At 40.6% G+C, this 15863-nt stretch overlaps 1 protein-coding gene and 1 pseudogene across 3 annotated transcripts; both read left to right on the top strand.

Moving 5' to 3' along the window:
- The first annotated feature begins 516 nt into the window (after positions 1-516).
- gtse1 (G-2 and S-phase expressed 1) lies at positions 517-9239 on the top strand. 2 transcript variants are annotated; one of them, XM_023419918.2, is made up of 12 exons: positions 517-628; positions 883-952; positions 1059-1116; positions 2971-3697; positions 3936-4097; positions 4224-4359; positions 5873-6274; positions 6448-6505; positions 7308-7526; positions 7634-7874; positions 8287-8403; positions 8894-9239. In XM_023419918.2, exons 2-12 carry the CDS (start codon positions 931-933, stop codon positions 8981-8983), a joined length of 2232 nt encoding a protein of 743 aa, XP_023275686.1. In that variant the 5' UTR covers positions 517-628; positions 883-930; the 3' UTR covers positions 8984-9239. The 2 variants fall into 2 exon arrangements, with proteins under 2 accessions (XP_023275686.1, XP_023275687.1); XM_023419919.2 differs by having other exon boundaries at positions 519-728.
- Positions 9240-10352: 1113 nt separating this feature from the next.
- LOC111665091 (uncharacterized) lies at positions 10353-13670 on the top strand (annotated as a pseudogene). The gene is made up of 4 exons (XR_015438034.1): positions 10353-10585; positions 10805-11048; positions 11579-11716; positions 13206-13670. The product of XR_015438034.1 is annotated as an uncharacterized LOC111665091 (transcript).
- The last annotated feature ends 2193 nt before the right edge of the window (positions 13671-15863 follow it).

Raw genomic sequence — 15863 nt, 5'->3', positions numbered from 1 at the left:
TTTAAAGAGAGCTAAGCTAAATAAATAAACAAACTGGACTAAAGTAATTTTTACACTAAAAAATTACAAAATCATGTCAATCCTCTGAAATCACTGTTATACCTTGTTTAGTATTTTGTTTTTCTTTTACTTATTTTCTTATTTCTTTATGCATTCTTTCCCTTTGTGAATATATTTGATTCATTTTCTTTATTTGCTAAACGCTTAATGCTCAAACTCTGAAACTAGGCTAAATATAGGTATAGATTAACTTTTTTATTTTTGATGGCTAAAAAAGAATTGATAAAAAGGATTTTGTATGAATTCATTTATTAATTTCTCTTTATTTTGTATTTGCTATTTGTTCTTTATTGATGTGAAGTTTGTTTTAAGCTATTTTATCGGCGTCAAACTTATAAATCTAATTTAAAACGTTTTAAACACAGAAATCGGCTGTATCTCTGTGGACTACATTACCCATAACTCCATTCGCTTGGTCGTCATAAACTTCTAACCAATGACCGAGGTCGTGTGAGTCACATGACCAGCGGCGCAGCAGATTTGAATTGTTTGTGTAATTGTGTTCGTCTCGCAGTTTGAATGCAGAACAAGGGAAAGAAAGATTCGTGAGTTTTCAGAGGAACTTGAGGTTTGTAACTTTAACTTTAATTAAACCGAGACTTGTTAGGAGTCCCGTGAGCCGCCGAATGAACCAAACTTCGCCTTGAAATTCTCAGTTTAAAGCTCAGGTCAGTTACCGTTTGATTTGGGTGGAGAATTAACGGGCTAGCAAGCTAACGCCAAAGTTAGCATGACGGTTAAAGTTCGTGTTTGTTAAATTTCTGTTCGTTTAAAAGGTTGTTCGTGTAGTTTTTGATGTGATGGTTGAATGTGTCGCTGTAGGTCTGATCTGGATCAACCTGTGCCCTACAGACAAGAACCAACGGCGGGATGGACTGTCGAGCTAATAGCGGTAAGCTAGCATTCACTGACCCAGAGTCAGCTTTAAAACACCGTTAACACTGTTGTTTGTGTGGTTCGTTGACTGCTCTATGACCCACGGTTGTGTCTCTGAACAGATGTGTTCTTCCTGAACGATGAGAAGTTTGACTTCGATGTTTCTCTGTCACCTGCCAGGTAGGAAGCACATGTCGGTCTCTGTTTAACTCTGTTTCACGTTGGCAGCAAGTATTAACCCAGAAACATAACGCAGGGTTCTCTCAGGAGCTTTCTTTCTAATATTCTCTCATAAACAACCTACTCTGCTGCTGTACCATCACCCTTAATAAAAAAAAAAAATGAATAGATGGAGTTTTAAAACTACATACAAAATGGTGCATATAGTGGAAGAAAATATAAGACTGAATCCAATGCGCTCATCTTTTTTGAGGGTTAACAAATACAGGTGCTGGTCAATAAATTACAATATCATCAAAAAGTTGACTTATTTCAGTAATTCCATTCAAAAAGTGAAACTTGTATTCATTCATAACACACAGACTGATATATTTCAAGTGTTTATTTCTTTTAATTCTGACGATTATAACTGACAACTAATGAAAACCCCAAATTCAGTATCTCAGAAAATTAGAATATTTTGAAAAGGTTGAATATTGAAGACACCTGGTGCCACACTCTAATCAGCTAATTAACTCAAAAACCTGCAAAGGCCTTTAAATGGTCTCTGTCTAGTTCTGTAGGCTACGCAATCATGGGGACGACTGCTGACTTGACAGTTGTCCAAAAGACGACCAGTGACACCTTGCACAAGGAGGGCAAGACACAAAAGGTCATTGCTAAAGAGGCTGGCTGTTCACATAGCCCTGTTTCCAAGCACATTAATAGAGAGGCGTAGGGAAGGAAAAGATGTGGTAGAAGCAATAGGGATTAACGCACCCTGGAGAGGATTGTGAAACAAAACCCATTCAAAAATGTGGGGGAGATTCACAAAGAGCGGACTGCAGCTGGAGTCAGTGCTTAGTAGTAAGTAAGTAAGTAAGTAAGTAAATTTTGCATTTCATTTGGAAATCAAGGTCCCAGAGTCTGGAGGAAGAGAGGAGAGGCACAGAATCCACGTTGCTTGAGGTCCAGTGTAAAGTTTCCACAGTCAGTGATGGTTTGGGGTGCCATGTCATCTGCTGGTGTTGGTCCACTGTGTTTTCTGAGGTCCAAGGTCAACGCAGCTGTCTACCAGGAAGTTTTAGAGCACTTCATGCTTCCTGCTGCTGACCAACTTTATGGAGATGCAGATTTCATTTTCCAACAGGACTTGGCACCTGCACACAGTGCCAAAGCTACCAGTACCTGGTTTAAGGACCATGGTATCCCTGTTCTTAATTGGCCAGCAAACTCGCCTGACCTTAACCCCATAGAAAATCTATGGGGTATTGTGAAAAGGAAGATGAGATACGCCAGACTCAACAATGCAGAAGAGCTGAAGGCCACTATCAGAGCAACCTGGGCTCTCATAACACCTGAGCAGTGCCACAGACTGATCGACTCCATGCCACGCCGCATTGCTGCAGTAATTCAGGCAAATGGAGCCCCGACTAAGTATTGAGTGCTGTACATGCTCATACTTTTCATGTTCATACTTTTCAGTTGGCCAACATTTCTAAAAATCCTTTTTTTTTTGTATTGGTCTTAAGTAATATTCTAATTTTCTGAGATACTGAATTTGGGATTTTCATTAGTTGTCAGTTATAATCATCAAAATTAAAAGAAAAAAACATTTGAAATATATCAGTCTGTGTGTAATGAATGAATATAATATACAAGTTTCACTTTTTGAATGGAATTACTGAAATAAATCAACTTTTTGATGATATTCTAATTTATTGACCAGCACCTGTTTATCAGTAAAAAATGGAAGATGTGAACATTAACAAACATTTACCTCAGGTTTAAGCGTTCACCCTCTTCATCCTTCTTGAGTTTAGGGGAGTTTTATCTTTAGCTGTTCATCCCCTAACTTCTCTCTCTGCTCTGCAGCTCCAAAGGTGATGAAGACGAGGGTGATGTGTTCGTTGGTTCATTCAGCCATGAGGAGAAGTTTTTCTCTGTTGATGTGGCATCTCGGCTCAAGGACAGCGGTGGTGGCGTGCGGGTGAGCTGGAGCCCATTGACTGGGGATAAGCTGGAGGCTGTGTGTCAGGAAGCCCACTGGCTAGCCACCCAGCTGCAGAGCGGCAAGCCGAGCCAGGTGCATGGCGAGGGACAGGAGACCACCGTCATGGCCAGCGACCCCGCAACCACCAGGGAAGAGTTTGTTCAGGGCGCAGAGGCCAAACTGGATGTGCTTGGTCAAACCGCCAGTGCACTCAGCCCCATCAAACGCCAGACCTTCTGCGTACAGGACAGTCCCATGAAGCAGCTCCCCCCCGCGGTCCAGCGCCACCTGCTGAGAGGAAGCAGTGCCAATGCAGCTTCATCCAAACGCCCAGCTGCCACCAACAAAGCTTCATCCACCCGCCCCGCCACTGCCAATTCAGCATCCTCCACCAACTCTGCGTCTACAGCTTCATCAACCCGCCCCACTGCAAGACTCAGCACCTCCAGCCCCGTTGCTGGCGCCAGGGCTCAGCCCAAGACGGCGCTGCGAGGGAAAGCAGCACTGGGTGGTGGCATCGTGCTGCCGAGCAAACCAGCTGCTCCAACAACTTCCTGTTCAGCCGCCAAGAGCAAAGTGGAGAAAACCAGACTGCAGCCACCAATCAAAGTAGGAGCGAAGTTTGTTTTTTTACTGTTTAGTCCACAGGTGAAACATTCATATCCCCCCCCCCCTCTCCCCCCCATTGATACTTATTTTTTTTCTAAGGATACAGATTTGCTCCACAGAACAGATTTTTTCTTCTTCTTCTTCCACTGATCCAACTGTGACCCCTCAGCGTTATCTGATGATCACTGCAGGGGTCGAGACCCCCAGTTTGGAAACCACTATTTCTGATCTTTTTCAGGCGGTGGGGGGTTGGAGGCGGAGCCTGACCTCTCGTCCCTCCAGCAGGGCGGAGTCTTATGAGGATCTGCTCTCTGATTCGGCGAGCGTGGCCTCTGACATCAGCGACTCCTCCCTCAACTCTAGTCAGCAGGGGAAACGCACACTGGCTCCGCCCACCAAGGTAACACACCTGTCCATAGCTAGATTTCCACTCTGAACCAAACGGCTCCACCTGTCAGACGGAGTCAGACACTGCAGCCAAACGCATTTAATGTATGAACGGATGCTTGTTTTCTCTCTCCATCAGAGTGTTATGAGGAACGGGTCAGGTGTGAAAACTCCGTCTCTTCAGAGCAGGAGGGTGACAGACAGGAAGAACATGTCCTCGTCCTCATCCTCAATGTCGAGCTTCAACTCCAGCATGTCTCTGTCCCCCGCTAAAGGTATAAATATATCTTCAGATATCGTCATGATTGAGTGACAATAGTGAACAAACGCAATCTGTTTTAACAAATAACAGCATTCATCAAAGTCCAGTCAATGAAACGGGGTCGGAGGTGTGATGAGTCTTTGGTTACGATTCAACATGTTGAAATCTGACGGCTTTCAGCTCGGAGTGTCGTGTCCAGAGGACTGAGGGGAATTTTTATGCAGTTTCAAAAAAACGCAAGAACTGAATTTAAATGATGAGAATGAGGACGTTTTCAGAGGGTTGAATTTTCATTGAGGTTCAAATACGGTTTCAGAGCAAATTAATTCAGTTTCATAATGTTACATTCAGTCTCAAGTCTCACTGGGATTTGGTTCATTTGGTTCAATAATACACATTCAAATTCCGTTTTTTAACGCTTTAATTGTTCAGAGTATTTCTACTCGGCCCAAACAATTAATCGAAATATATTATCGAAAGTGCAACATAGTCAAGTGCAATATCCAAATGTACTTTTTATATAAATACATGTAAATTGTGTCACAGCACTGTTGTGCATTGTTAGCACCATAAGTGTCGTGGGTTAGGGCCACAAATCTTATTCTGCGCATGTAAAAATGAACGCGTTTGTTTGGTACAAGACCCGACAAAAATCACATAATTTTTATTTTTATTTTTTTCAGTGAAAATAAAAAAACGACCATTCCAACTGAAAAAAACAATATCTGCCAAAATAACTGCAATATGATTTTTTATTTTTGCCTATCGTTCAGCCGATGTATATCACATCTGGCAGTTTCTACAAAATCATAAAACACTGAAGTGCTGCTTGTCATCTTTTAACATTTCAACACAAAAATAAACGTCACAGTAAAGATAAATAGAATATGATGAGCTTAAATTTTTATTTTTAGACCCAAATTATATTGACATTATATTTCATACAAGGCCAACAGTTATCTCCTAAGTGACCAGAGTCCGGGTGCACAAAACACCTTAAGTTTTCTATTTAAATATGACACTTTAAGTAACTCCCTCACCTAAGGAGAGTTTAAACCTTAAGGGTGTTGCTCAGAAACTCTTACAAGGTTCATTTTCTTCATTTACTGCCATAAACTCGGTCATGTTGCAGTGAATATACAGTCAGAGGTACCTTTTAAGTTTTTTTCCTTTGCTTCACTAAGGTCTTTTGTGCAACGGTTTAACAGACTTTAAGTGATTCCTGAAGTATAAGACCAAGATAAGGAGAAAACCTAAAATACGTAAGTGAACATTTAAGAAAACCTTAAGGAGAAGAGTTAAGGTGTTTTTTTGTGCAGCTGTTTTTATTTTTACAGAAACCTTAACTCAGACTTTAAGGAAAATCTTAACTTAAGGTGTTTTTTGCAACCTGCCTGGTATTTCCAACTTAACAGGCTAACTAGTTAACTAACAGCAACTGCTAGTTAACTGGCTAAGAGCTAACTAACCTGCTCTCATCATCCAATCAGAACATGCAGCATTACAGGTGTTGTGTCTCTTCTCAGGTAAACTGAACTCTTCTCTGAACCGGAGTGTAAGCGGCTCCAGTGGCCCTGCCCCCAGCAGCGTCAACAGAGCGGCCAAACACAGCAGACCACGTCGCTCCACCACCTATGCCGCCGCAGAGCCGACAACCTCTGCCGCAGCCCGCCGCCGCTCGCTGTCTGCCCAGGCCAGGAATCTGTCTGAGGCGGAGCGCATCAAAGCCAACAGGTCCACGCCGCTGAAGAGAGCTGAGGCCACGCCTTTCCAGATGACGCCCGCCAAGAGGGTTTTGGAGAGGACCACCTCCGTACCCCCCATCGCCTTAGTCCGTCCACAGAGCGGACTGAAGGCCAAGGCCGAACCGGAGGCCGTGGTCGTACCGACACCGAGCGGAGGAGCGAGAGGAGTCCAACACGGAGATGGTGAGCGACGATGATGATGTCAGAGCTGTGACTTCAATGTCTGTTTGTTCAGTCATCAGATCAGTTTGTTTCTTCCTGGAGTTTATTCATAAAACTCTTCTGAATTAAATCTAAAGCAAGTTTTCAGTTTGTGTATTTAATGATCTGACGACGCCGTTGTTTTTCATCTCCAGACGTCTCATCAAACGTGATGAAGCCAAAGAGGCTGATGTCAGTGAGCAACGTGGACAGGTAGATGACATCATCAGTGTCACTGTGTCATCAGCTTTGCATTTACACCATTCACATGTCATCAGCTTTACATTTACACCATTCACATGTATGAAAACACCACAGATTTTCCGACTCAGAGTAAAAATCCTTGTTTTTACTGTTGATGTAACTTGTGAATCAAACACGCCCACAACAGGAAGCAGGTTTGGTGTTGACTTGGTGACTTGGAACATTTGTATGAGCAAAACTCAGAGGAAAAAAAAACACAAAGTAAAAAACTGCAAAATGACGATATCAAATACTTTTTAAAAAAGATAAATAATAGATGTTTTTGTTTACAAGAAAACCCCTCAGGGACGTTTGATTTTAGTCGAACAGAATGGCAGATTATCTCTTCATCATTCAGCAGGCTTAATCAGTGAATCTGGAGGTACGTTTAAAAGCAGCTGCGATCGATACGTTTATATTGATTATTTGCACTGACGAACCTACAGACAATTATCATCCTCATCTCAACTGTTTTCAGAGGAAGCTGTAAAAACTTACATTTAAATGATCACATTTATCAAAAAATCTATGATGTTTCTCTGTAGCTGCTTGGTCTGTAATGAAGCAACTGTTTGATGACAGGTTCGCTGTATCGACTAAAAGGTGACGGTGTGTCAGTTCACGTCTTGGTTCTGCTGAGGTAGATGGAAAAAAAAAAAACCAAACACCTGGAACATCTGTCCTGTATCTTGTTGGAGCTGAATTCAATCCACTGTTGAGTTTCTGACAAATCGCCGCTGTCATTATCACTCATCACCTTCCTCTCCTGTAGTCTTCCTCAGAAACCCTCTGCTGCCCCTCTGACGCCCTCTGCTGGTGGCTGCAGGGCGTTGCAGATGAAGGCACGTCGTCCCTCCGCCCTCCCCACCCCGGTGAGATGCAGGATGTCCGCCATCCCCACGCCCACCAACCGGACGTGGTCCGTCAGGCCGCTGCCCACCTTCGATGCTGACCCCGCCTCTGGCCTGGCCAGGAAAGAAAGCAGCTGCAGGTGAGATGTTTTTTTTTACTGCTGTCGACCATCATGAAAGCTGCTCTGTTACCATGACAACACATGCAGAGGTCATTTATCTCTGTGTTGTCGTTGTCTCCGTGTAGCCCCGCCCCTGCAGTCACACAGGAGGCGGAGCCTGATGACACCCCTGACATCCAGCCCTTCTCTCTGGAGGAGGAGCAGCCCCCTGCAGCCCCCCTCCCCAGCCAACCCTGCAGCCCCCCTCCCCAGCCTGACCAGTCAGAGAGCACGGATCCTGTGGCACCGGGTCAGAGCCAATCAGAGCCTGTTAGAAACCTGATCGAACTGGAAACTACAGAGGAGAGCAGCAGCAAGACACAAGAGGTCAGAGGTCACAGTCACCAGTTTTAACAGTTCTGATCATCTGCCCATGTCTGACAGGATTTAAAGTAAATCTGGAGATGTTCGGATCCTGGATTTGTTATTATCTAATTAAAAAGCAGTTGCAGCAACTGATGAACGTCCAGCTGCTCGGTTTAATTTGAAATGTAAAATATTTGGTGATGAAGCTGAAACCAAAGTCCAGAATCTCAGTTTTTGGTCTGTGCAGCTTTTCATCTTGTTGCAGTTCATAATCTCTTTTTGGTCTCATCAGAGTTTGTGGTCACATCACAGGTATTGGTTCTGGTTCTGGTGAGATTCTGTACTGAGTCTGGACTCTTGAGGAGCTTTGTCATCCTTTCAGAACCTCACAGACCCGCATCGCTCTGACGTTCTCTCGGTTCTCTCTCCTCAGGTTCTCCTGTTGGATCTTCCAGCTCCTGTTCTGCAGCCTCATGAGAAACTGCTCATCGACCTGACCAACACGCCCAACCTGATCCGCACCAGCAACAAGACCTGCACTACAACTCAGGTAACAGCTCACACCTGGTTATATATCCACACACAATATTAATAATCAAAGATATCTTAATGGGATTTTAAGGGGATAATTAACCTATAAATTAGTCTATAATAAGGTATTTTTAATGGATTACCTGCACTGTTAAAGAGGCTTTAAGGGGTAAAACACCCTTAACTTACACCTCAAAACTTGAATTTTTAAAGTAAAGTTAAAAACGATTGTTGTCCCTTTTATTAACAATTTAAACACATTAATTTTAATTAATGTATTGATGCAGCTGTTGCCTGTGTGGGAGACAAACACAACGGAGAAAACATCGTCCAATTATTGTCAGCTGCAGCAAATTAATGTCAATTGATAATTCATGGATTTGTCACATTTCAAACTGATGTGTAAATTGAGTCATGCATCCTTTGAATTATATTTTATTTAATTATCTTTAGTTAATTAACAAAAAAAAACCTACCAGACACAAATGACTCCGTTGCTTTTGTTTCAGCACCTGATCGACCTCAGCTCTCCGCTCATCAAGTGGAGCCCAGAGGACAAGAGGGAGAACAACGCTCCGCTCATCAACCTGTCCTTCTGATCCAGATCCTCCCGAACACCTGGATCTGTCTCTGCATTAAACTGGACTCAGCAGGTTTCTGTCCTTAGAAACTCTTAATAATAATCCAGTTTACAACAAAGTTTTAATCAGTGATGTTTTTACTGAATCGGAGTATTATGTTTTAAATTATGAAAATATTCAGAGGTTTGCTGAAGTTTTTCTGCACCTGATTCTACTTTTCATTGTCTCTGTATCGCTGCTCTTATTGATGTCTGAATAAATGTTGTTAATATCACTACTGATTGTTCATAAATATCTATGAGCTCGCTAGTAAAGTTGATTTAAAACTATCTAAGAGTTTGGTGAAATAATATAAGTCAGGGGTAAAAATGTAGGAAATAAACCATGCACATATTCAGACAGACTCTCCTGGAAGATTCATATTGTCGCACTGGAAAATAAAAGTTCAAACCATTAGCTTGAGTATCATGCATAGACTTGGTCTCTGCTCCCACATTGCTTTAAGAGCGTCCAGACTCTTTACCACCAACTTGCACAGGTTTTTAACCTTGCGATCGATGTGGCTCTGTGGAAGACGATAGGTGTATTTCCATCCACCTGCTTTGCTTATGTACATTTAACTTGTGTTTGAAGAACCAGAAATTCAAGAGGAAAAATGTCAAAATCATTAAAAGGTTTAGGCTGAGGTGGAAAAGGAAAAAAATATATAAATAAAAGCAAAATGCCACAAACTTGTAAATAAATCACAGCGTGTGAATAAACCTCCACTGAAGAGATCCACTGTCCTCACAAGTGAAGTAAAACGTGCGTCTTTCGCCATTTCATCTGAAATTAAATAGTTCAGAATAATTCTTGTAATGACTTTTACAAGTTGTTAGCTGGATATAAACAGGATAAAGCAGAAGAGTGACATTCTGTATCTTTATTTTATACACTATAAATGAGCATATGTCCACTTCTGGTCAACTATTTTGAGCAGCCCAGTTTTTCCAGTTTTTATTCAAATTTAAGCAGCTCAAATCAAGTAAATAACATTAAATGGTACAAAGATGAGCCGTAAACTTATTTTTTATTTTTTATTACCCAAAATAAAAATGTAACGGGCCTTTTTCAGGGAATAATAAACTAATTAACTTCCATCCATCAATAGAAGAGAATGAAACCAACAGTTAATGCAAACAATTCCTACAGATATCTACACTTTTTTTTAAAATCTTTATTGTATAAATCATGTACACATATACAATATATATCATGTATGCTACCTGCTCAAGCTGCTCAAATTCAGTGAATAAACTTTGGTGGTATGCAACTTGACAGGTTCATACCTGTTCTCCACCACACCTTTTCATAACAGGAAGTGTTCAGTTTAGTTTCATTATTTCATCCAGCTGGAACACAGGACTTTAGAAAACTCAGTTGATTACTCTTGTGATACAAGAGCTAACTGTAAATATGGTTGATAGAGACATTGCACTCGAGGCTTTGGGCGTCCTCTGCAACGCCACCGTAACATCTGTTCAAGCACAAAGGTCACAAGCTCCTCGTGGAAGCTTTGGTGCAGGAGCAGCTGTCCATCAACAACCTCGTCTCTTCTGTTGCGGATGCAGATGAAACCAGGTAATTATTGGAGCTTTGAATTTTAGAAGATGATTTTTGAAACTCGCACTCTGCAGGTTTAAACTGATTTTATTCTACAACGGTCATGAGAGTTGCTAAACACATTTTCCTGTTTGCAGAATGTGTTGTGAACATGCAGTCTAGATATAATTCACATGTGAGTGACTGAGATTTAGATTAATTTGCTTTGAAATTGCATCTCCACCCCTCAAATTACAGCCAGGTGTCAAGATCCAACTTCTTCCACATCCAGTGCATCCTGCAAGGCAGAGCACCGGCAGCTGGCCCCTACGGAGAGGACGTGACGGACACTGCAACAGGAAGGAGCCACGTCATCGATGAGGACGAATTCTTTGCCCCGCAGTTCGACTATGATTTCACCAGTTTGACGGACACTGAGACTTACTTGAGAGGTGGAGAGAAGTATGAACGCCCTTGTGGTTGGTACCGTTTTGGCCTCAAGGTGAATGTATCTCTGTTTTATTTGACTTTAATCCCAGAATTTACACCCAGTTTACTTGTGAAATGAAAATGTGAATTTTGTTGAATGTCAGCAATATTTTGAATATGGGCTGTGTAATTGTCTTCCACACATTTTAAACTTCAATAACTTAAATAGAAATAATCAATGATATAGCAAATCTGTTTCTGGTGTCTACCAAACCCTGAGGAAAATATCTGTTACTCAGCACGTCTCTGCCTGTGTCTGTCTGCAGGTAGAGTTCGTTTCATTAACTTGATAACTATTTTGTTATCGCGACATAACAAAGCTCCATTATCTCAAGATAATGGGATTAAGAAAATATTTCCGGGTATGACCTTTCTCAATTTCCATAACTTTTTTTTTTATCTGTGAAAGGTGCAATGTAAATAAACTTTACTTACTAATGTAATTACCTCCATGAAAAAGTAGAAAAGGCCTACCAATAAAACTGATTCATCAGAAACTGGACAAAATACCTGATGTCACATGATGTAAATATTTTGTCACAGGTCCTGGATAAGTATGATGAAGTCACCTGGCTGGGAACCAGTTACCGTAGCACCCAGTCATGTCCAGGGGAGTGGCCTGTGTCCTACCACGGGACATCAAAGAAAGGTGCTGAGGGCATCATCGAAGGACACTACAAGGTCTGATTTACATATCTAGTATTATCTGTGTTAATGTGAAGGTGTGACACTTTAGCAAACATTAGCTGTTTTCCCAGTAGGCTTCTCATACTGACAAAGGTTTTTGGTTTTAAACTAAAACTGAAGGTTTGAAATATAAAAAGACCTCCTGTCTTTGTTTACAATAGTTCAATTTTACAGTAATGAATATGCTTTTTTAAAAAGAACCATTTGCAAACCATCACAAAAACGTTGTTGAGAGACCAAGAGGAAAAATATCATAATGAGATCACTATTTCCAGTCAGGAACACTGTAACTGTCCCTGTCAGTCAATGGTCCCTATTGCGCTGCATTTGAGGACCGATTGTTATAATTGTTATTCTTATGATAGATCCATGATTTCGAAGGGTCCTTCAAATGCAGCCAAGAAATACGTCCGTCCTTTCCTGGGCAAAGAAAGATCCAATGGGTGAAGCCCTCGTGGGCCCCAACCTATCCCAAGATTCATTGCGTGGCGGTAATGAAAGCAAACAACATCAACAGAGAGACACTTTTAAATGTAAGTATTGTGTTTTGGGCTCAGTTCAACAGCTGACGGTACAACGGTTAAAAAAAGTTACATTGTCAAGGTTGCTAGGCGACAGGGGCCGTGTTTTGCGACGCAACGGTAAGGGCGGGAACAGCTGCTGACGCACAGCGAAAATCCTCCGTGGACTGCGGTCGAAAACTTTTTTTGCGTTAAGAAGGTTCCTAACTGAGTGAAATGACCCGGAAGTATCTAAGCAGCAGCCATGTTTTATGTTTGTGGCACAATAAAAACTGATGGAAATCCTTATCTGATCGACTGAAGCACAAATCGATAAATATAGATCTATTCTCATTCAAATCTGCCCAGTTAGGAGTCATCATGAAAAAACAAATATATTGAATTTTTACTGAACAATAACATCATAACAAAATACTATAGCCTATACATAAATGTCGTTTCACTAAATGCCCTCCCATTGTGTAAAGCACGAAAAAAGAAGTTGACAATTGTAGAAATGATAAAATCACCTGTGACAGGAAACTATCACCTAAACCTGGCTCTGTCCCTTATTTCTATTTATTATTTTAATGGATCAACTTTCTTTATTTGAATATTCCTTTCATGTTATCTTATTTCAATATTTCAACCCCGTTTGCTTTGTTTTTGTGGTTAGGAAAGACAAAAGACTTTATCATAAGTGTTATAAAGTTAGTTTTAAAAAAAGAAAAAAGTTTAGTGTAAGTGCTGTCGGACTCTGTCCACACTGTGATTATCTTTTTCCTTTTCATGATTTCTCCTTTACATCTGTCCTTGACCTCGTGGGGAAGGGCCACACCTTCGTAAACCGTGTCCTCCAAGGGATGCGGCCTCTGAATTGAAACACAACTTGTTTTTGACTGTTGGTATTGTATTAGAAAACAGTTTTAAAGATAATACACAATTGATGTTAATAAATTTACATTCACACTTGTATTCAACAGCCGGGCCCACGGGAGAAATATGGCAGGGGGATTTATTCTACCCCAGACATCTCTGAGGCGAAGCAATACGCCAAAACATTCACCTCCAAGAAGGACAAGAAGAAGTACAAAGTGATTCTGCAGAATCGCATCAACCCCAAGTACAGAAAGAAATACAACAACGATAAGTACTGGCTGATCCCCATCCCGAGAGGAACATCGGACAAAGAAGAGCAGAAGATGGTAGAAAGGGCCATCCGTCCTTATGGCCTTCTGATAAAAAAAGTCTAACACATAAAGATCACAAGAAAACCCACAAATCTGACCAGTTTTATTTTGAAAAGCCAGTGGGTGTGTCATCTTTTAAACATTAATAGTCCATACTAAACACTCTGATGCTGTCAATTTTTTTTTTTTTTTGCATATGAATTTGAATATGGGAAAATAATATGTGTTTGTTTTATGGAATAAACAAACTAGAACTAATCTGCCAGCCTCTGTGAATTTCCTGCACTGAACATTTCTATTTTTAACAATAAGCCATAATACATGAAATTAAGTTTTAAGGTAATTTGGTGTCAATGTCTCTGGACACCAAAGAGAACACAGTGGCTGAATGTTTAGACATGATATTACACTTGTACACTTTTCTATTTAATAAAATTGAATTTGAAACACAGATGAAACAATAATCAACTTTGGAAATGTGTCAAACATCCAAATTGTAAATCTTAAGTTTCCATTTGCATTAAGTAAAAAAAAAAAAGATTTAATAAATACTTTTATTCTGAAGTTTGCATGGTCCAAACTTTCATAGTGTTTGGAGTTTTGTCATAAACATTTCAAATCAGATTTTATTTGTCTATTTAACACTTGTGTGTGTTTCTCCGTAACGCCTTGAGGGAATTTCTTCAGGATAAGGCCAAAAGTCACATTGACCTCACAAAACACGATAAGTAGGAAATAAAACAGACATTTTCAGACAGTCTTTCCTGGAGGACATTCATATTGTTGCACTTGAAAATAAAAGTAAAGAATGAAAGAGCGGTTGTCTGTCCGCCCGTCCGTCTGTCCCGTTCTCGTGGACAAGATATCTCAATGCGCCTTGATGGAACTTCTTCAAATTTGGCACAAGTGTTCAGACTTGGTCTCTGCTCCCAAATCGCTTCAGAGCGTCTGGACTCTCTACCACCAACTTGCACAGGTTTCGAACCTGGCTATTGTGGTGTCTTGAGGTGCTGATGTGAAGAAGTGATCACCGCTGACACGTCTTTACTTGCAATCAAAAAGAAGTTTATTTACAAGAAAGAAACAGTGTCAAAAAATGCAGAATCCTGGAGCATCTCTGCCAATGTGAGATCTCTCTTTTACCGTCTCACAAACCCCTCTATTTATCTGTCTTATCCCACCTTTGGAATGTGCACTTCTTCCAATAAGAAGAAGCCTTCACCTGAATGGTAGACAAGATCTGGTCTACGGCCTTTGATCTTTTAGGCCAGCATAAAATCCCCACATCCTGAGTCTCTTGTACCGTATCAAACAGAAAACCAATGGGTAAACAGTTTTGCCTCCTAAGGCACATTCCTTAAATTCAACTTACAATAAGTGGTTCAAGGAAACCTTCGACAAAGCCTTAATTGACACCCTTCCTTAACTTAAGAATAAAACATACATAGAAAGAAGAACATACAACAATTTAGAATGTTAAAATAGAAGGAAATGAAGTGGATAATACACTACACTATCAATGTGGCTCCATGGGTGACTTGGCTTATGTGCATCTTCATTTAAAAAAGTTAGATCACCAGAAATAAAAAAAAAAAGAAACAATCTCAAAATATCATGAAAAGCTTTTGTGCATGGCTGAGGTCAAAAAGTTGCTGTTTGATAAAAGCAAAATGCCACCGAGTTCAATGGAAACAGACTTAGGCAATACACAAGGCATGTGACTCTCACTTCCACTGAAGTGATTCACTGTCCTCTCGAGTGTGGGTGTGTGTGTTTATTACCATTTCATGTGAAATTAGATTAAGTTCAAAGTACAGATTGTTCTCAGGATATAAACAGGACAAACCAGAAAGGTGAAGGTAATCAGGGGGTGTTCTGTTCCTGACATTCCTCTGAAACAAAGCTGCAGTTGTGACAGATGTGTTACAGTGTTGTTTCTTCGTTTTGGATTTATTCATTTATTTTGTGTATTTGCTACTCAGGCTCCTCACATTCAACATCGATTCTATATTGTATACACTATATATTACACTCTAAATATGAAGGTGTACATCACAATTGTTTCTGAGAGCAACACTGGAGCTCATGGGTTAAAACCCTTCAATGTCCTCTACAAAAAAAAAGCAATGGAAAAATGTTTTCTTTGCATTTTTATTTACTTGGGTCAATAACAACAACAATCAATTGGTTTTTTTTTTTTAACAGACCCTGTAGTTGTTTAGTTATAGACCTCTACCAAACAATTGAGAAGTCCCTTTATGGTGAAAGTATAAATACATTTACAAATACCAAAAACGTTCGGAAAAAGTCAAAGAGAATGCTATCTTTTTCAAGAAATGAATTGAACTTGCTCATCTCTGTGGCGGTGCAAAAGCGCTTAGATTTTTTTGGCCATTAAATCCACTGTAGTTTTGCTGGTATGTTGCGAAGCATTCCTGATTTGTATATTAT

Source organism: Seriola lalandi, unplaced genomic scaffold (assembly GCF_002814215.2).
Source record: "Seriola lalandi dorsalis isolate HSWRI2012SDOR001 ecotype SW California unplaced genomic scaffold, Sedor1 jcf7180002054614, whole genome shotgun sequence".
NCBI classification, from domain to species: Eukaryota; Metazoa; Chordata; class Actinopteri; order Carangiformes; family Carangidae; genus Seriola; species Seriola lalandi.
The sequence above is the reverse complement of the archived record's forward strand: the minus strand, read 5'-3'. Positions and strand labels throughout refer to the sequence as shown.